The 21,664-nt window shown below is 43.7% G+C and overlaps 1 protein-coding gene across 3 annotated transcripts in view; it reads right to left on the bottom strand.

Annotated features, from left to right (window-relative positions):
* Window positions 1-21,664, bottom strand: part of IGF1R (insulin like growth factor 1 receptor) — a 170,874-nt gene that overhangs the window by 88,440 nt on the left and 60,770 nt on the right. Inside the window, exon 1 of one of the 3 annotated variants that reach the window (XM_085070375.1) lies at window positions 19,345-19,717. The exons of the other annotated variants lie outside the window; for them this stretch is intronic. Coding sequence (XP_084926501.1) covers window positions 19,345-19,501 — 157 coding nt within the window. The 5' untranslated portion in view covers window positions 19,502-19,717. Of the gene's footprint in view, window positions 1-19,344; window positions 19,718-21,664 lie in introns of those variants that run through there. 3 annotated transcript variants of the gene reach the window in all.

The following is a 21,664-nucleotide window of genomic DNA, read 5'->3' as shown; positions in this document are numbered from 1 at the left end:
CAAGGTCACTTCAGAAAGCTCTCCAGGCTGCTTGGTACAACTCAAGCTGCTCTGCAGGATCTGCTCTTAAATAAATATATAGCACACACATGTATTTAAAAACCTAAGTACAACACCAGCCATTTCTTGTGTTTGTTGTGTTTCAGTTCAAGCAGCTGCACACAGACATGCTTGGTAAAAAATACAGCTGTGTAGAAATCCCATTAAGGACAACAGCTATATTTTTAATTACCTCCAAGGCAAAAATTCCAGCATACAAAAACACAGAAGGGCCATGTTTTGCTTTAGTGGTGGGGTTGGGGTTTGTTTTTTAATTTGTTTAAAAAGTGCTCAAGTCAGTGGCAATTAAAAAATTCCTGCAGTAGCTTAGAATCAACTAAAGCCCAGAACAATCTGTAATAACATCACACAGTATCACCTTATTTATCAGCCCATTGCTCATGAACCACAGATAAAAAATTTCTGCCCCAGACATAAATAAGCAAAGGCAAATTTACGTCATGCAAGAAAAGCTCTGCAAGGAAAGAAATCAGTGAGACAGGCAGAGATACAGATAACGTGTTCTTTGGGTTCAAAACACCCAACTGGTCTGGAAACACTGCAGTAAGGGTGTATCCTACAGCAAAAAGAATTCCCATGGAGAGCACAGGGGTGTTTTAAAACCAGATGCAGCCAAGATGCAGAAGGACAGTGCTTCTTCTCAAATGTGTGAACTGAGAAGTGTATCCAAGGCAGTAGTTTGTGCACAATTTTAACAACTGCAGCAAGGTCACAGCTCGGTGTATCTGCACAGAACTCTGCATGCAGCCAGCCTTGTCCCTCTCCACATGGCTTCTCTTGGAAGAATGGGAATAGTCCATCAGTTTACCCCACGGGCTCACTTTAATTCTTTAATTTGGTTATGTTCGAGCTGCTCAAATGGAAATCACCTAACAAGCACAGAATAGAGGCTTAGCTCATGCTAGATATAAAGATTAAAAAATCCGGGATTTCCCCATCTCCTTTCAGCCTACCATTGGCAACAAATGAATTTAATTTCAAGAAAAGATAACCACAAAAATAATATATATTTTCCGCACACTAAAAATAACTGACAATTGTTATGGGTTTGTTTGTTTAATAATATATTAATATGAGGAAAATAAGAGGTATTTTCCTCTTTTGTTTCAGCTCAGTTTCACTAAATAGCTTATAAAACCCCCAAAGAACATGTCTGAAACTGCAAAGCCACAAACACATCCCTCCCCACTTCCCTTCCCAGGTCCTAGTCCCTAACGTGCAACTAGGTAAAGCTCAGGGAAGGAGAAAGGAGTTTTATTAGCAGAGGGCTCAGAATTGGAGGGCAACCACTGAACGTTGCCTGGAGCTAAACCTCTAAAGTTCCTGGTTGGCGAAGTGCTCCTGCCTTTGATCCGCCGAGTTCACAGTCCGCTTACTTAACCTCCACAGGAAGAGCTCACTTAGGTGGTGCAAGATGAGCTCTTTCCTACACTTTCTTCCACCGTTCTAAAAAGCCTGGCACACTGACAGGCTTTGCACATTTCCAAATATTAAAAAAAAAAAAAAAAAAGGTCGGCAAGAATTTACAAGTAGTGATATCGCTGACGACAGCCCACAAACCATCTACCTCATAAAATGTGATTTTTTTGCAAGCCAGGTCCACAAGAGATCACAAGTTCCAGCGTCAAGGATATCTCCTGAACTAAACATGATAAGCCAACAATCTCACAAAATATTTAACTAAGTGTGTGCTTTGTTGAGCATCCTACCAACATAACTGATAGAGAACTGCAGACAGAGACTGACAAGGTCCTTCCAGAAAAGACACCCAAAGCATTCCAGTATCTTCCTTGTTTATAGAAAACTTAAATAAAAACTGTCCCAAACACATTCCCTGACACATTTAGAGGAGGATTTTGCATATGCCTCTGCACCACTTTGGTGGGGTCATATTAAACACGCCTGCAGCCCACACTCACACAGAAACAACATGTTGGCTTGGTCGACTCTCAGGAAAAACAAATGGAAATAAGACTGTGCAGTCTGGGTGGAAGAGCAGCCAAGTCTGCCTGCTACTGCTCAAAAGCTTTCCATCAGCTGGGTCTTGAAGGTGCTACTCCTTTTGCCCAAGCCATGCCCCAAGTCCTCAACTCTTCACATGAAAACTTATTTCTGCACTATAGTCTATTAACTGTGCACTGCTCATCACCAACAACTTAACATCATCTACAGACATCTTTTGCAGCAACCTGAAGCCTCATTCCAGTCGCTCTGAGCCAGCCTTTTGTAGCCCACAAGCCTCTCAAGTCATCTCAGCTTACTCATCCCTCAAGGCTTCTCTTCAGAGAGGAATCTGCACTAATGGATAAGAGTCACAAAGTGGCCCTTAACGCCAACACTCAAAGGGAGATGGATCTGAGGGAACCAGATTTTATATCATCAGAGGTTTATCACTGCTTACTTTGATAGCACCAGAATGCAAACTAGTCTGGCTAGAATTTGCTTTGAGGAGATGAGCAAAGCTCTGCTCAACTCAGCCTGCCCACACACATGGGGAGTGGAATGTAAATGCAAAGGTAAAGTAGCCACCCAGTTTAAAAATTATTTCAGAATCCTACTACTAAGAGGAAACAAGCAAGATGAACCCACCTCCCTTCGCCCTGAGGCAATTCTCCTACATCCAAGTTATGACCACTGCAGTGGAAGTGACTTGCAAAGCTTCCCATCTAGGCTAGGAAAATTAATTTACAAATAGGCTATTTCTGGCAGTTCGTATGAGACTGACTACAGAAAAATGCTGCACTCATGTGAATGAAGTGGCGAAGGAGTAATTATCATGGAATCACAGAATGGTTTGGGTTGGAAAGGACCTTGAAGCTCATCTTGTTCCAACCCCCTACCACAGGCAGGGACACCTTCCACTAGCCCAGTTCACTCCAAGCCCAGTCCAACCTGGCCTTGAACACTTCCAGGGATGGGGCAGCCAGAGCTTTGCTGGGAAATTATTTTTGAGACTTTTTAAAGACAGGATGAACAAGTGCTAACACCAGAACTTCACTAGGGCAAGTGAAAACTGAAAGAGAATATAAACTCAACCCAGCACACGCTGCTTAGATATTTTTTGAAACTTCTGGCTTAGTTGAGGACATATTCTCTATGTTGGAACTTGTGATCTCTTGTAGACCCGGTTTGGGTTAAAAAAAAAAAATAAATCAAATTTGGGAAGCAGGTGGTTTGTGAGGTGTCATCACCAACACCACTACTTGTAAATAGCATTCATTATTTTAAAAAACACTTTAACTTGCACACCTTAAACGCAAAAGGGATGCTGCCCTGGCTTTAGAAAGCTTACTGTTGGTAATTAGGTTTCTAGACCCAAACTGCCTCCACTGTCACAGCTCAAAGCAGCAGCTTTAACTGAGCTGCCCGTCTCTTTTTGGGTTTGTTTTGAAAGAAGCTCAGTCACGCTCAGGACAATGGCCCATCTCTTCATTTCGGGTGAATAGGAAGCGAGGGTGCCATTGTCACCCGCTTCAGTGCAGTCACAACAAAGGGCTCTGAAGTGCTGACAGCAATGGGCTACCTAAAGCAGCGGGGAGGAGAGAGGAGAGGGAGCTCTGCACTAGCCACGGGCTCCTTCTGCTAGCCCTCCAGCCAGGCTGCTGTGCCAGGGGCTGCGACAGGGACAGGAAGCTGCCAGCGAGCGGAGGACACCGAGGGGACACAGAAGGGAGCCAGGGTGGGTTGGTTCAGAGACAAGGCAAAGCAGGAGCCTGTGCTGGGTGGGCTGGTGGGGAAAGGGGAACAGGGGCAGCAAGGCTCCAGCATGGAAGCGGAGAGAGTCACCCGGCAGATTCAGCGAGGAAAAAAGAAGGAATGCAATTTGTTTTTTTTTTAAATAGGCCATAGTATTGCTGAGAGGCAGCGAGTGAATGAAAGGCAGCGCAGGCTGCTATTGTAGCTGCAGTCCCTCCTCCCCTGCTGGTGCCTCATTCATAAATGGCTGCTGGGCTGGCGTGGGCAGGGCAAGGCAAGGCCGGCTGCTCTCCGCGCTCCACCCGCCCTGCCTGCTCTCCCACACACCCCTCAGCCTGCCTGGGGACAGCAGGGACACTCTGGGGGCTGGCTGGGCAGGAGGGGCTGCACACAGCGATGCAGAGCCTCCCGCAGCACCCCCGCTGCCAGGCGGGCTCCGCAGAGCTGCTCGTTGTGCTGCTCTCGGCAGGAGCTGCTGAGAACAGGAGCTGTGCACACACAACAGGACAATGTGCCGAGCTGCAAGGACCCACCGAGTCCCACCAGAGCTGTGTGCACAGAGAAACGAACAAGCAAGGCGGGATTTCAAGCAGAAATCATCACCCCAATCTGGTTAAAAGCAAGGAAATTTGCTTTCCTTTGCATGCCCAGCTAGGTGAATGCACAGTAACTCCGGTGCTCCTCATGCTTGCTTTCATGCTATCTGCAGCTAAGAATTCCTCCAGAACAGTTTAATTAGGTAGAACAAGACTCAAACGTGCCATAACAGTATCAGTACTAATAAATCATGGGCTATACAGTATCCTACTGTTTGTAGTTACAAAGGGGAATTTCCAAAATGCTTTTGTTTCTTTTTTTTTTTAAAAAAGGAAGAAAAATGAGAGCAAATGTGCACAGGAGTGAGGCAGATGCATGAAGGAGGGTAAAGAACCCACCTGTTACACTCAGGACTTGCACAGTTGCAGGTATATTAAGAAAAATGTTTCCAGACATTGCCCAAAAACTGAATAATTGATGATAGATGGTGAAGGAGGCCAAGACCTGACCAAGGACCTTATTTCATTTTCAAAAAATAAATTAACTTACTGAAATTGTCACCATCAGTCTGAGTTACTTATTTCTGATTCTCCTGGTAAACAAACATAAATTCCTGCTGAACAATGAGCAATTCTCCTGCTAAACAATAAATCAGGAGTTTAATCCACTTCTTACAAAGCCATTTAATAACAGACTTACTTTTACAGCCAACTTTCCAAGAAGATAAGTAATTCCCTTAAGAAAGCAGTTTCTTATTCCAAAATTAGAGTAAGTTGACAATGTAAAAGATGACAAATAACATCTCTCTTCAATTCTGCTAACCCTCCAGAGGGGCCCCAGCCCAAACAGCAGGCAAGTGGGAGCAGGCAGCTGCCCAGCTCACCAGCAGGAAAAGGCAGCCTGCCCTCCTCATTTTCATTTTACACTGGGTGGGAAGAAAGGAAGGATCACATTTACACTAGTGAAAAACAAAAAAAAGTTGTCTTGCAGAATTAACTCAAGATCCCAGCTACATCTTTTATCACCAAAACAGTTTTCTCTCTAGACCAGAAAAAAAAAAATCAAGACCCTGGATTAATACAAGCTCAAACTTGAATCAAACAGATTAAAGATGCAGATATTTCCATGTCAACATTTCATAAAAGTGCCCACAGAATACTGTGAGATGGTGCAAGATCCTCAGCACTGATCCATCATCTCACAGGCATTTCAAAAGAGAATTTCCAAACTCCCAACCGGGTAACCATTACCACATGTGACCCACCTGAATGTCTGCAGTTACCAAAAGGAGTTTACTCCAGGCATGCATCAATCATCTAAGATTCAAAAAGCACTCAAAAAATGTGGGCAGTGTCCACCCTGCTCCCACCCCACATCACCCCTCAGGTTCCATCCCCTCTTGTCACAAATCTGTGAAGCCTGTAAGTCCATTTTTTAACTCACAGTCATTCTGAAGAACAGGTACTGTTACCAGAGCCAAAGGCAAACCACACCTGGCATCTCTCCCCGGAAGAACTATTTGTGAAATATTTTGCAAGTCGTCTAAGTCTAAAGCATACTTCTGGAGAGAAATTCCCACTGGCATTTGATGAATATGTTTCTCCCACAGGTATTATCATAGGAGATTTTCTACTCCCAAAAAAAGAGCTGAACCCACAAGCCTGGCAGGAGAGCATGGACACATCAGCACCGATTTTCATGGGCATCATTTCCATTAAGGCTTGTGGAACCATTTTCACTAAAAAGGACAGAAAACTTTGACAGCAGATGTGTAACACCAAACTCTTGTGTTCACCATCTGTGCCTCCTGCAGGACAGGTAAATCAGAGGGCAGCACCTATTCAGCTGCTTGTTTGGCCCAAATAATCTAGAAGGGATTTTTTGTTTGGCCAGGACACACACCAAACAGTTACCCATTCCCAATCACAGGGCCACACGCCCTGAGCCACTGTGCACTGACAACACTTCAAAAGTGCCAACTACCATGAGCATTCGTGTTTATATATGTACATGTACATATAAAACACATACACAGACATTATATGTTTATCTTAGCCTGCTTCACAGTACAGCATTCCAGGAAACAACCCAGGGGGAAGGAAGTCCCTCAATTTTCCTTAAATTTTGTGGCTATGCCCTTAAAGTACATCTTTTGGAGAGGTATTACATGACGGGATAAAGTCCCTGGAAAGCTTCAGACACAAGGCAAATAGCCCATTCAGGTACCCCCCAAAAAAAAACCCAAAACCCCATCCAAACTCTGAATTTTGGTATCCTTTAAAGCTCTGCAATACCCTGCTGGTTTCTATCAAAAGCAGATCAAGTTTTGCAGATAAACAACACATTTGGTTGTTTTTGCAGCCTATAAACCACAGCCCTTCCTCCTGTTTGTGAATTAAATCTTCTCGTATGGCAAATATGACAAGCTCTAAGTAATTCTCTGTCTTAACCTCAATCCTCCCTGACCTCAAGGAGATAAGCTTTTTGTCCACAAATATCCATGTCACCTGAATCCAAACATGAGCCACAAGACACACCCCAACACCCTATAGCTAAAGTAGAGCTGCTGGGACAAAACCAGAAGCCACAAACTGCAAGTGCCAGCGATCGTATCTAGCAAGAGGAAACTTGGTCTCAGATCTCAACAACCTACCAAGACCTAAGACAACATTAAGTGATGGAAATAACTTGTTCACCTTAAATGAGAAGCTCTAGAGGAGACAGCTTAGTACTTCATATACATCAAAACCATTCCTTTTGCAGCCAGCCAGAAAGCCCACATATTTTTCTATTTTTTCCCGGGGGTGTCAGCTCAAAGTCTCTTACACAGGCTGAGCACTGGCTTATGACTAGTAAAACAGCTTTTATACATTCCTCTTCCACTTAAACATCATTATGTACTTTCTTGCAACTTCACCATGATCAAAGTCCTCACAAAACAGCAAAACAAAGTGACAAACAGGATGTATACTTAGAACTTCAGTTATGCTGGCAAAACACGCAGTATCATTTACGTTTCATTTCAGATCAGTTTGTCCAAAAAATAACCAGTACAAATCATATTATGTTCATACCAGCAGGAAAAAAAAGATAAGATACACAAAAAACAAGCAAAGCAAATGAGTTTCCATCTCTGTCACCAAACAAGAACAGACTATTTCTGTTCGCAAAGATAAAGCAATTGAAGACAAAAGTAAGGAATTAACATTTCCTCTACACTAGTAACTGCCATCAGGAGGTGTATGGCTTGGAGCCAGGCTGTCCTGCAAAATACTGGAGAGACCCATGCAAGAGTCAAGCCAGTATCAGCTATTGCCTGTGTCCCAACCCTGGAGCACAGTCCTTGAGTCACCACTGGAACAGGAACTTCACTTATCTCCATTTTATCTCAGCACCAGGTCACCCATTTTATTGCTGTGTGGACACTGATATTCTTGTACTTCCCATTTTTTCACTCACCTCTGAATCCACTCCTCATCACCTCAAGGCAGTGTTTCAGCACTGTGCTGATAATTGGGACTGCAGGTGTCACCACTTGATCTAAAAGCATCTCTGTGTGGCTCAGTTAAAAATTCAAGAGTGTCCCAGTACTTTCCACAGTTGATACAGGAAAAGAGAAGCGGGACACCTTACAGAGCACACATTTATTCTCATATGGAAAGAACTGGTGCTGACTGGAGTTAGTTCTCACTTCCCTGGAGTACTCAACCAGTATCAGCAGGACTATTCACAAATTCAAAGTGCAGTATAGCCTTAAAGCATTTGCTGAAGACGAACATTCATCAGTTATTTTGTTTCTTAATTGAGGTTCTCCGCAAAATGGTTTTGCTGTGTTTGACACTGACAGGCCAAACAACAGTGGGGGTTCCTCTCTCTGTGTCATTTTCTAATACTGTCAGAGAGCTGCTTCATTGCATGATTACATTTACCTATAAACTTCCAGATGACTTCTTTTGTGCTGTCAGATTCCTACAGGAACTCCTTGGACATCCTTTCATCTGTTCTTCCACCAGGTGGAAGATGCTCACTTCTGCCTGCCCAGTTCCCTTCTAATTTTACCAAGTGCTCTTCCAGACCCTCTTTTTCCATGTTGCCCACTGTGACACACACAGTATGTGTGCAGACAGTTCAGCCCTGATGTTCTACCAAGATCTGGGTGCACCTACAGGAGGGAGATCATCATCTGGTGTCATATTTACTCCTAATGTGGATTTGTACCTCAGTGTGCTGTGGTAACAAAAGACACCAACATAGAAACCTCACCAGGACACAGAACCTGTTTTCCTGTTTAGCTCAAGAACTACCCAATGCACACAATAGCTTTAATAATTACCATAAACCAGTTTTACTCCGAGCTGTCAGCTCTAGCAAGAGTCTGTCCAAGGCGGGGGAACCTCCCCATACTTATTTGGGTACAGTATTTAGCTGACTTAATTTGAAGCTACTTTTCCCTTCCAAACACGCACGCCTACTCAGCAAACGGTAACCACAGCTGACTCAGAGGAGGAGGACAGGCTCCTCAGCTTTTTTTCTTCCTGTACAAGAGAAAAACAAGAGGGCACAGCACTCATTGCCTCCCTCCTTCCTCCCAATCACAGCCAGCTCAAACAGCACTGCCTCTAAATAGAGCCAGGAGAAACCTCTTTCTGGGACACAAGCAACAATAAAACCTCTGGTCTCAAGGCAAACAAGCATCCTCAGTTGAAGCCTGGGGAGGCTATGGGTTTTAAAAGCCGTGTGGAAAGCCAAGCTCGGTATCATTCCTTTTCCCACACACACAGACTCAAAGGGCAGAACCAGGCCACCCTCTCCTCTCCCCTTTCCAGGCGCCTCACACTCCCTGAGACGAGGCTGCAGTGCCTGGAGCAGCTTAAAACAGACACGGGGCCTCAAAAAGACGGGAGGAGGAGGCACCGAGCTGCCCTCGCTCATCCCACACTCTGCGTCTGCTCAGCCCTTCCTCTGCTTCACCCCTCCTGTTGTTGCTGCTTGTTTTCCTGACTTGGAGCACAGAAAGCGCCAGCCTGCTACAACCGCACCCTGGAATAAAAAAATCATAAACACAGGCTGATTTACATGCGTGCATTGCTTGGATAAACACATCCCTGGCACTGAAAAACCCTCTGGTACGGGAAGGCACCACCTCTACCCAGAGAGCTGCAGCACAGAGAGCCCAACATCTCAGTCAGGCACCTGGAGCAGAAATGGCACTTTTGGATTCCCAGTAACACAGAACAAAAATCTGCCCCTCAGACACAGGGAAGTGGCAGCTCTGCAGGGACACTGCAAGCCTGGCAGAGGCAACACTCATCAATCTTTATGCAAAAGAAACCCTGCTGTCTCCAAAAAGTGCAAGGAAAAAAAAACATAGAAAAAACACAATCACAGAAACCTGTTGTCCAAAGCATTAAAGACTTTCAGTCAACAATATCATCTCTTTCCTTTCTAAGGACTTGAGACTGCAACTGAAGCACAGATCACAGCTTTTTCTGTGGATTTGAAACTGTTTTCTGTGTGCAAGATTTTGAAACACTTCTGAGATTGGCCCATTTCGTTTCAGAAAAGGGAAAGTGGAACGAAGGATTCCAGGTGTTTGTTTAATTATTGATTAGACTGAGGAAAAGCACCTTACAAAGCTTTGATGCCCTGGCACACCAGCCTCACTCCTCACAGCAGCTGGGCATTCCCTGCAATGCTGCATGCTGGACACACAACTGAGCACCTCACGACAGGACACATTAATAAAACAGAGTGATTCAAACTTATTCACATACATTCAATACTTTTATACTTCTGTAAAGTCACTAGAAACTTACTTTGCCTAGCATTTTGCCTTTGCAGTGCTTTAAAAGGCACACAGCAAATACAACAGAAGCACACTGCTCCTGTATGGGGTGCAAATCCATTTCAACCCCACTTGGCTACTCTTCTAAAGGATTCTTGGATTTTAATAACCACTGAAAAATGTACAGCTACTCCTTACAGCTATGCTTAGGTCACTGCACAGAGTGGGTAAGCAGCAGAACCCTCTGCTCAGGAGCTACATGAGGAAGATTTTCAGAAAGGAACTCGTCATCTGCCCTTGCAACACAATGAGACACTGCCAGGCTGTGACAAACCATCCCCTGGGACCATTCCTCGGTCATCCTGCATCTCCAAGTCCTGCTCACTCACTGTCCCCACCACAGCCCAGACTAAATGACAGCCTAACACCACCTTCCTCCAGCTCTGGAAGCAACAAAACCTTTCCAACTACTCTCAGTAATCCTCCAGTAGAGCACGCAGTGGTGCATGCCAGGGACGGAATGCTGAGGAAGGATCTGCAGCAATCTGACGTGGAAATTGTCCTGAAACTGTAGGATGTTTGTATCAAACATTCCTCTATGATGAACTTTGTTTTCTCTGAACTTCCCTTTGTTTTTCAACACATGGATTTAGAGCTGTCTCTACCCAACAGGACCCACTCCTGACTGCTCTCCTGCATGACGGGCTTTCTGGATTTCTGCATTTAAGGTAGGAGGTGATGTTTGAGTTAATATGCCCTTAATTACACTATGAGCTGCTCATCATTATCAGCTCAATTTCTGGCAGCATCAGGTCCCCACTGAGCAGACGCTCCCAGCTGTTCGCTTTGCTGCTCCTCACCACGCCGAGATTATGAAAAACAGTTTCAGTTTCCCCCGCAATGAACACAATACTACCAGGAAAAAAAACTAATTTAACTGACAAGCTGCCATTAGAGCACTCATCTTCCCCTCCTCTTCTGCCACAAGTTCGTACCAGTAAGGACTTGTTTGAACTGCAGAGAAAGTTTGAAGTCAGAGAAAATGGTGTCATCACCAGATAATAGAAACTATCAGACTACCTGTTCATTTTGGCTACAGAAAGAACTTGTTCATGGGAAAGGGAACTGATACAGAGCAATACAAGTGTAGAGCAACCAGAGGCTCTGAGATGCACAGCCACGTGTTCAAGCTTTTCAAAAGCCAAAGCCATCCCCAGCTCAGGTCTCAGCCTTTCAAAGGCACTTCTGTGTACGACAAGAGATGGGAATCAGTAACTTGCCTAACAGGTAGGAAACCCATTGATCACATATCCAAAGTACCAGCACTGCTGGCTCATCACACACGCTGCCTGTGTGAGGTTTCATACCTAGTGAAACACAGGTTGCCTCTGTACCATCAGTGATCCCTACACTAAATTAAAAGGATTCCTAAGGCAGCTCTGTGAGGATGGCATTCCTAGCAGGCTCGTGCAAGGGTGGGCATGGAAAAGGAACTGCTCCCAGTAAGGAGAAACAAAGCAGCTTGGCAATCAGAGCTTACACTCCTGCACTGCAAACCAAGTCCAAGAGAGCTAAAATTTAAGATTATTTCCTGCAGACAATTAGGCTAAAGATGCAGTTAAAGGTCTGCTTTTCCTAAAGTGCAAGGTGTGGTAGTCCATTCTTGAACTACCATCTAGGTTGCTGTGAGCTGTGACTATTTTTAATTTAAGATTTATTCACAAATAACAGATTTGACTGTCCTGAAAATTTTTTCCACATGCTACACTTTATTATTCTTCACTTCAAAGCTCTGGAAATTCAGAAGCCTGAAATACACTGCAGTTAATAGCACTTCCAGTTTCTTAGATCTAATTACAACTTGAGCCACCACTGCAAGTTAACTTCTACTCAGTTCTGGCTCTTCTCCCACCCAAAACAAAGTTTACGTTTGCATTCTTAGTTCCCTGACTATATTTGCCTATTTTAAAGTAGCAGAAATTATTTTTATTGTTAAAAATAACCACCATAAATCAGTTGGGAGTTGCAGTTGAAATACTGGACTGTATGATAGCTAGACAATAAGAAAGCAATGACAGACTGCAACTGGACACAGCAGAAAAATGTGTATCCAATTTCTTTTTTTTTTTCAACCTCCTTTCTGAAGGAAGGGGCCAGAAACAAACTACTTACAGAGAACAAATGCATTATTCATTTATATATAACACTGCAAATACACACAGAATACACTACAGACACTCACACATGATCACAATATATTCAATCTGCACATTAAATTAATGCAGTAATTTATATTTTGAACTGGTCAGCAACACACAAAGTGCAGCAATGAGACCACCAAAGGTGAAGTTATTTTCACTCAGCTGAGGGGAAAGCTCTGATCACAAATCATCAGAGAACCTACCAAATGGAACAGAAAATTTTTAAGTTTCAACAATTAGAAAAGTACTGAGGTTAAAGGCTGAAGAGTGCAAATGCCAACTACTCTTTTAGCACTGAGAGGCATCCCAGAGAGAAATCTGCTTTGTGGGGGGAAAACCCAAACAAAAAAAACCCTTCCCTGGATGGCAGAAGTTGAAATGGTTCCTACAAAATAGCTCATCAGGTAGATTTAAGGTCAGCAAAAATTCCCCACATGCAGCATTGGTTTTCAATGGCAGGAAAGGACTCACCACTTCTGTGTTTGACCCCAGTTTGCAGCATGTGTGAGTAATCCTGTGGCCATCAGAGGTTTGACAAAATTCAAGCAGTTCATTTTAAACTGTCTGGATGAGGAAAAAGCAATAAAACTAACACAAGCAAGGTAAAGCAGAGCTACAGCTAAAGGATGGACAAATGCACATCCCATAACTGTGAGTGGCCAGGCAGGTGGGTGGGCAAAAAAAACTTCCCCCCACCTTAGAAACAGGAAAAGTTGTACTGCAGACCAGTCATCAGGAAACCCTAGAGGAAACGAGCAGGTTTATCTCACTGAGCCCCTGCAGACTTTTCAGGAAGTACTCCAGGAAGCAATGAAAGGCTTCCCTGGCCAGCCGTGGCTGCCAGCAGAGCTGCAGCAGCCAAGTGAGGGCTAAGCAGCGAGGGGCAGGGGTCCAGGTGGTAGATCTGAAGCCTCCTTCCCTCCAGGGAGCAATAAAGAGGCTTCACCATGTGGGATGTACTCCATCCCCTCTCAACAGGCTGATTTGGCCAAGGGCAAAAACCTGCCACTGATTACAGAGAACGATCTTAGCCAACATACAAAGGAATTAAACTTGAGGGGGAAAAAAGAAAATATCACATTTACAGTCTATTTCCATCTCTTTTGGTAACATGAGACGCAGCCTATTCCAACAGCAAGCAAAAGCTTTCAATAGAGTGCCCAAAGCATTAATATTTTCTGTTGTGTGGGTTTCACAAGTCTGCTGTGGCCTCGAGGGAAACTCAAAACCACTGCTCAGGTAGTGCTCAGAGCCATCCAAAGCCTGTGCTCTCCTCTCCAGCAGCACTGACAAACACACCGAGCTGGGGTGACTAAAGCCAGCAGGTAATGCTTCCAAGCATCACCAACTGTTGCTCCAACTGCTGCTCTGGCAAAGTGCTGAGATGGCATCTGACACGTTCAGAGACATTTACCAGGCTCTGGGAATAAAACAAATCGACCTCACCACTCTGAGTGCAGAGCACTGGGTTTCACACACACAAATTTTGGGTGGAACCAAGACACCAGTGAACAAGGGACAAAGGTCTCATCAGCCTTTTCCAAGCAACAAACCTGCAGCACTGCTCTTTAAACCTGAAAAACACTAAGTTTATTATTATTTTTAAAGCATCCAAGCCCATTTTCAGATTTATTTGCTGTTGATGTGTTTTTACACATAATTAATTCATTAAAAATGTAGAAAGACCAAAATATGTCTAAAACCCTGTCCTGGGCTGATCCCCAGCAGGCTGAGGAAGAGGATTTTCATCCTCTTACTCTGCTCTGGTGAGACCTCACCTGCTGTGCTGCCTCCAGCTCTGGGGTCCCAAATATCAGGAAGATGTGGAGCTGCTGGGATGAGTCCAGAGGAGGCCACAAAGATGCTCCAAGGGAGGGAGAAGCTCTGCTATGGAAACAGGCAGAGAGCTGGGTGTGTTTTTGGAGAAATCACCCCATTTTTGGTCTACCCTGGCAATGAATTAATGCCACAACACATTATATTGCTGGGATTTGAAGAAATTTAAAGGACAGTCTATCAAAATTAGTGTAACACAGTAATACAAGCCTGGAAGACAAGCACTGAGATCATCAGCTAGCTCAATAAATGTGACAAAGGATCTGCTTTTATTACAGCCACAAAGCAAACTCCAGTTCTTGGAGAAAACTCCAGATGAAAAAGCTACCCAGGAAGCTGCACCACCTTCACATGGCAGCCTCTGAACCACAGCCCCTTACAGCACTCCACGGGGCTACCAAGCTGCCTGAAGTACCAGCATTTCTGTGAACCTCTAAAATTGGAGCTGAATCCCTCCTACTCCATTCCTCTCACTGTATCCTTTTCCCAAAATGAGCTGCAAATCTTCTGTACACTCAGTGAGGGGGAAAAAATAAAGAGAAAAGGTTTATATTCATCTCATGCATAAGCTTTTCATGAGCTCTGTTACAAGCTGTCCATATAGCAACGAAAATTTTACTCTTTAACCTTAACTCCTAGCAACATTTTCAAGTTCTGGTAGCAGCATCTTTGATGCCTAAAGACTAGGCTGACTTTAAGAGTCAGTGGAAAACATATCTATGCATTTCAAAGAAATACTTTTCCATTTCTTCTGTTCAAATGCTGCGAATTATTTCTGTAGTTGCAGATTTTAGTTTCAGGCAAGCAAGGAGGAAAAAAAGGTTTGCAACACCATAATGAGAAAAAACAGTGGACAGACTACCAGACAACCAGACACCAGAATAAATCCTTGATGAAGTCTGTGTTTGTTCAGGTAATTCATCAAGAGCAGAAGGAATTTGAGGAATACCTGCTTGATGGATCAAAAAGTCAAGGAAAATGATAACAGAAATATTTAACTGTTTGCATTGACTTTGTTTTCAGCCTTTTTTTAGAGAAAACCCTGCTGCACTGCTTGAAGCAAACTGACTCTGTTAATATCTGCAGGGAGCACAGCTGATATCCTGTAATTCCTATGCCTTCACCTGACTGCACACTGCCTCCTCCCACCCAGATCCTGCTCTGTGTGTGCAGAAGGTAAAACCAAAGCTGGTGGATCCTCAGTTGTTGCTTCCCCAGTGCTCTCAGGCTCAGAGCAGTCACAGCTCCACGCTGCACTTGGGGAGAGAGTGTGTCTGGTGGTTATGTCAGAGGACAGCAAGGCTGGCATCACACTTCTATTTCAAGCCGTGCCAGGGACTGTGACCTTGAACAAGTCACTTCACCAGCTGTTAAGGTACAGACTTCACTGTGCAAGGAGGAGCTGTGATGCTTAATCCTTTCAGAAGCAAGGGGTTATTCTGCAGAAAGGCATGTTTTCAAGTACTGGATTAATCATTCTGTAGATTTTTTTTCCCTTAGCTCAAATGAATGCTTTATCCTAGGACAATGAAAATATATGAGGCTCATTGCTATAAAATATTGCATTTATAAATGCTAGTGTTAAGAGCTGTTTTTTTGTAATTATTTACCTATTTTTAATCAATCATCACAACTGACATCGACTCAAAATGCATTTTGTGGCTTTGTTTCATCACTACTTTTTCCTCCTGCCTTTCAGTGAAGTGAAACTCTCCTCACCCCAAAAACTCACACTTCTCAGTTTCCCCTTTCAGTTGCAAAAGCATCCCAGAGCAGTGCTCTGGGCTGGGGCTGATCCCTCCAGGGATGAGGAGATAAATCAACCATTTTCAATTAAAATAGAAAACACGATTATTCATATCAGGCCATTCTACTGCCTTCTTTTCTTAAAATTAAGTAAACAGGACTTAAATTTAGAGCTAAAAACGAAGCTGACAGTGACCCTGTTATAACAACAGTACTTCAAGTGCTTTACAGTCCAGTGCCAGTTCAAAGTTTAGATTCTGGCCAACTGACCACTGGAGAAATAAATTAATATTTCATTACAAAAATAAATTTCAATAAACTGTTCTGGTTTGAACTCCCCATCTTTATCAGGAACACGAGGTAAAGCAAACACTCTTTTTCCAGAAAAAGAACATCCATAAATTCAAAAGGAAACAGTAGGTTTCAATGATGGAAAAATATTATTCAGGATCCCAGTTAACCACAGAATGTCACTGCAGATCTGCTGGCAGCACACTGGCAGACAGGTACTTAATTCTTAGAGGGGTTTGTCTCAGCCCCTTTACACTATGTACATTGGAGCTGTCAAATCATTAGAAACAAGTTTAAAGATCGTTTATCCAACATGCAATTTTATTTGCTCCCCCCAATCAATCCACAATTTTAATTTCATTTTAACCACAAAAGCGCAGGGAACGCTCATCTTAACAACAGGGCTGTGATCACACACCTCTGACAGCACACAGACTAGGGTGGGTTCACCTGTCATTCCAGACAAGGCTCCTTTATTTACCAAATTCGTGTGGCGGGACACAGCTTCCCTCCAGGATTATTTTCTATTTCCAGGTAGCAAAGCTGTCCCTGAACAAACTGCGCTATTTCACAGCTATCTATAGCACATACCAGGCAGCAAGTAATTTTAATCCCAAATCCTCTTCCCCCTTCATTATCCCCAAACTGACACCAACAGCTTTCAGATACAGCATCTCTGGCTGAGAAACTTTGATGAAACAGAGTCTTTGGATAAAAACCACTGGATTATTCCCTGCAGCAGAACATTAACCATATCGGCTTTGTCAGTCTCTCCTCGCGCTCTCGCAGCCGCAGGGAGGAAGGATTCACCTCCAACTGCAACACCTTTTGTTTGCAGCTGGAAAACCTGAATCACTGAGCCCCAGAGCTCCAACAGCTTTGCATGAATGTATCCCAGCCAGTGACACACATCCTGAAAGCCAGCCTTCCTCACGCATGCAAAACCTGCTCACCTGGACCCCCCAGCAGCCCCTCAGACCCTCTGGGATTTCAGTTTTCACACAGCACTGCTGGGAGCAAGTGCCAGCAGCAGCTCAGCCTCAGGAAGCTGTTTTGGGGGTGACCTGACAATGTCTGTGACTTCCCCACAAGTTCCACATCTTCCTTTCTTGCTCCCAGCAAATCTCCCAGAAGGAAAACAAGGTGTGGACAGATTTATTTGCCAAGTTAAGTATCCATAACTTGTTCCTCACTCCTAATCCCTGCTCAGAAAACATAACCTTCATAACTGAGAGCGAAATATATGCAAGAACATGAACCAATGCAAAACACCTCTAATTTTAGACGTTCAGTTCACATTAAACTAATCAAGCTTATTAATCTTTTTAAATTATTTCAGTCACTTCATTTTAAAAGGGCTTTCTGCAGTAAGTCTGGTTAAGTTTTGTTAAGATTTTGCCCTACTTAATCAAAGCTTAATAAAGAGTATTCTCTCTTTTTTTTTTTCTTTTAGTAAGAACATTTACAGAGCTGGGAGGTGCCCCAAGAATGAGACTGCCAGAATGAAGAGAGTGATGCCATTTATAGATTTTTTTTCTTATTTTGAGTTCTATAACTACATTTATTGACTAGCCAGTGAGTGCAGTTCTGCAGTGGTCTACTTTCCTGTACCAATTACTAAGAAATTTGAAAGTGAGAACTGAGCTTTACATCGCAAATTCTCACACTCCCACTGAACAACTACTACAACTGAAAAAACTGCAGAATCCCAGTATTCCAGAACAAGCAGGGGAAGAGTGAGGGGAGAGAAGAAAACGTGAAGACAGACCACACACAGCAAGCTCCTCTGTCCACAGAGTGGCAGAAGCTACACTGAAATCATTGCCACAAGTCTTAACCTGTGTTACTAAAATTACAGCTGATTGGGGAGGAAGATTTGTTTGGAGAGGGGAAAAGTATTAAAAATCTAATTTTTTCTCAAGTTTTGCTCCAATACTCATAAAAATATTCGATATTACAAGAGATTTCTGGCTAATACTTCTAGCTTTATGCCCCCTCTCATGCCAGCAGTATTTCATGACTGATGCAGATGGATGGATAGAGAGATGCTCTAGGGATGGCTGTTTTCAGTAACAAAAGCACAAATTTGGATCATTTTCTCAATTTAAAACTATCTCCAGGCTCCCAGGTTACAATCAGGACAAGCCTATTCCATGTTCCCTATCACCCAGCCAACACTAACTGAATGCAGACTTACAGACTTCACTCCAGGCAAAAAAGCCACATACAAAGAGCTTAAGACCTCCAAACATTCAGAGCTGCAGACCAGGTTTCAGTCCTGCCTCTCATTTCCCTGTGTTTCAAAGTGAATCATAACATAATCCTCTAAATACTTAAGAGTTTCCCAAGGCTGTGTTTGTTAAAAATCTGAGCACTGAAAGAACTTTCTAGGGATTTTGTCATGTACTCTGACTACCTCCAAGTTAATAAAAACATTCTGTCTTCAGAAAGTCTCCACTGGAAGATTTTCACTGAATCAGAGGGACAAAATGACTGAAAAGGAAAAACTGGGGTTTTAGCCCATGACAAATAATTTGTGGGAAAAGTAGATCATTTTTTTTTACTTGTTCTTTGAAAAAGAGCCCCAAATACTTTCTGAATCATACCAATCCTACAGGACTGAGTTGAATACAGAAATCATCACTGAGATGATGGAGTGACATCTACAATGCTCTAGTCATCATCCTCTATAGGTACAGGGAACCTTAACCTGGGATGGTATAGAAAAGGAGATGAAAAACCTTTACTCTCTTTCCTCTTTTCTGGAAATTCTCACCCTCTAGGGAAAACACATGTTTAATCTCCTACTCTTTTACTATCGACAGTCTTCCTACGAGTACATGCAAAGGCCCTATTTCACATAGATTTAAACATCACCACGGCATTCTTCTCCCTTACTGCCTCCGGGAAATCTGAGCAATTTGTAGAAAGCATTCCTACAGTTTCCCTCCTCCTCCTCCTCTACTCCAACAAGCTGCTGCAGCACTAGAACCGGCACAACTCAGCATACACAAAAGATAAAGGCTCCCAAGGATATCAGAATCACTTCTCCAAACGCAGCTAAAGGCAAAGGCAGAAGCCACTGCCACCCCGAGAGCACAGAGGAAGGAGGAGCTGCAGGAGCACTCCCAATCCACCCAAGAAGCCTGAGCCAGCCCCGCTCTTCCCATCACTTGGGAGGTTTAGACAAACCTGACTGCCTTTGCCTGGAGGAAGTTAGCACTCCAATTATTCCACCAGCTCTTGAGAGGAGGTGGAGCAACTGCTGGCACAGGAGCAATAGAAAACAGCTGGGAATCAGCAAAGTCTCAACAAGCACAGGATGTAGATGGACAACAGCTAAATTCATTTACTGAAATGACTTAAGCTCTTTTGTAAGCTTTAGCCCTGGCCTCAGATATGCCAGACGATACCCTGGTTACTCAATCTTAAGCATTCCAACCAAGGAAGAAGCAAAACATCCAATACCCTCTCTTTCTGCAGCTCCTCCCACCCAAGCCCCCAAAACCCCCTCTTACAGACTCCAGGCAGGTTTAGGGTTTCTCCAAGGGGGTTGGGGGGGGGGGGAGGGGGACAGAATTAAAATAAAATAAATACATAAATAAATAAATAAAAAGAGTTGGCAATTCCCTCCACACTACTTCCTAAGAAGGACTTACTTAAAAGCCTTTAAAAACCCCATAAGCTATTAAATTGTTACATCAGGGAGAAGTAACTCATTATCTTGCTTAGCCAAGTCAGAAGTAGCCAATTTAGGCAGCCGAAATTTCCAATGATAGTTAACTCTCACTTCCACAGCCTTTGGAGGGAAACAATATCTGTGCCAGACAGCAGGAGCTGCAGAGGTAATCCAAGCTGGGCATACAGTCCATCTCAGTGAGAACAAGCTGAGACAACTTGAATTCCCTCCAGCTCAGCTGCAACCTGTCATCCTTTTCACCAACACACCTACTTGACCCCTGCAATATAATCATCATTTTAACATGCTGCAGAAAGCCTTAAAGTGACATCTTCATTTGCTGTATGTAACTGATTTTTCATGTGAACAAAACGGTTTATTGGCTATAAGAGACAACATGACAATAATAATCCCACCTCAGCATGACTTAGAAGCTTCCAGTATTGGAGTACCTGTTCTGCCTTCCACTGCTCAAACTCTGAAATGCCCTGTCCAAGGCAGAATTGTGCTTTGGGAAGTGTTACAAGAAGATTACTCCTAGATGGTATTTCAGTAACAGCAGCATTTTTGCTACACTTATCTCCTACTTCTGCCTGACATGTCTTAACTAAATTTAACCCACTAATCCCAGCACACCTGAGACAGACAGCAGCCGCTAACACTATCACTCCTACCTTAAACAGGAACACAAACCACAAAGTAAGATTACTCAGATTAAGTGATTGACTCGAGGTCAGAGGAAGTATATTGTCTGTCCCAAATCTGAGCTCTGGACGAGGTAACCTCCAGCCCTGAGCTTGAGCCAGCAAACCCCTCTGGCTTTCTGCAAGCTGCTGCACCAAAGGACAACTCCTGCCCTGTTTCCTTTCCCAGCACTGCCAATCATTGCTCCTGCATTTCAGCAGGGTGGATTTAGGGGCTGTGGCAGCCTCTGTTCCTATTCCTTGGGCCAACACGAGCTCTGAGGAAGAGTCTCACAGCTGCACATTCGCCCTCAACACTCACCACAGAGCCAAGGTTAGCTCTGACTGCACAGCCCCACAGTAATTGGCTTTCCACAGTCAGGGAGACGCCGTGTCTCCTTCTCAAAGCACATCTTTTAGCCATGAACCAGCCTGAGGCACCAAACCCTCCCTGCCAGGCTCCCTGTTCCAACCAGCAGCCGCCCAGGACCCAAGGAGAGAAACGAAGGAACTTAACGTGGTGTGAAGGAGCTCACTGGCAATTCCACCAAGCAAGCGGATTTAATGAGCTTTCTAAACCATTAGGAAAAACAGGTATTGGCAACATCTTCTAGCACATCAGCTTGTTTCCAAAAGGGCAAAGCAAACCCATTTATTTCTAGTCGAATGGAGGAGGAAAGAGCTTACAGTCTGGAGCAGCAGTCAGTGAAAAGGGATTGAACGCACAACCAGCATTTCCAGTCACCTTGGAAAAGACAAGAAACCTCCACAGTATTTCAACACATTGACCACTGTAAATGAGCAGCATCTGGGCACTGTGGGCTGACCAGAGAAGTCTCTGGTTAAGACAGAAATGAAGTATAAGCAACATTTCAAGCAGAGTAACATCAGACAAGATTTATGACTACTAGTCTGGAACTTCTCAGCTGTCTAAATTGGTAGTCTGTAGGGTGAGAGAGGGTAATTAAAATATAAAAGATTCACTAGATTAATCATCTTGCACACGATATAAAAATATTTGTGTGCATATTATGTGTCTATTCCTCTTTGAATATGCAAAAGAGCCCTTCATGCATTGCCCCCTACAAACAAACCCTGTACACAGAGCATGGGACATCCAAAAATGAGTGTAAGTCTGAGGAGAGCTCCT

This window comes from Lichenostomus cassidix, chromosome 10 (genome assembly GCF_008360975.1).
Source record: "Lichenostomus cassidix isolate B80296 chromosome 10, HeHo_3.0, whole genome shotgun sequence".
Classification (NCBI taxonomy): Eukaryota; Metazoa; Chordata; class Aves; order Passeriformes; family Meliphagidae; genus Lichenostomus; species Lichenostomus cassidix.
The sequence above is the reverse complement of the archived record's forward strand: the minus strand, read 5'-3'. Positions and strand labels throughout refer to the sequence as shown.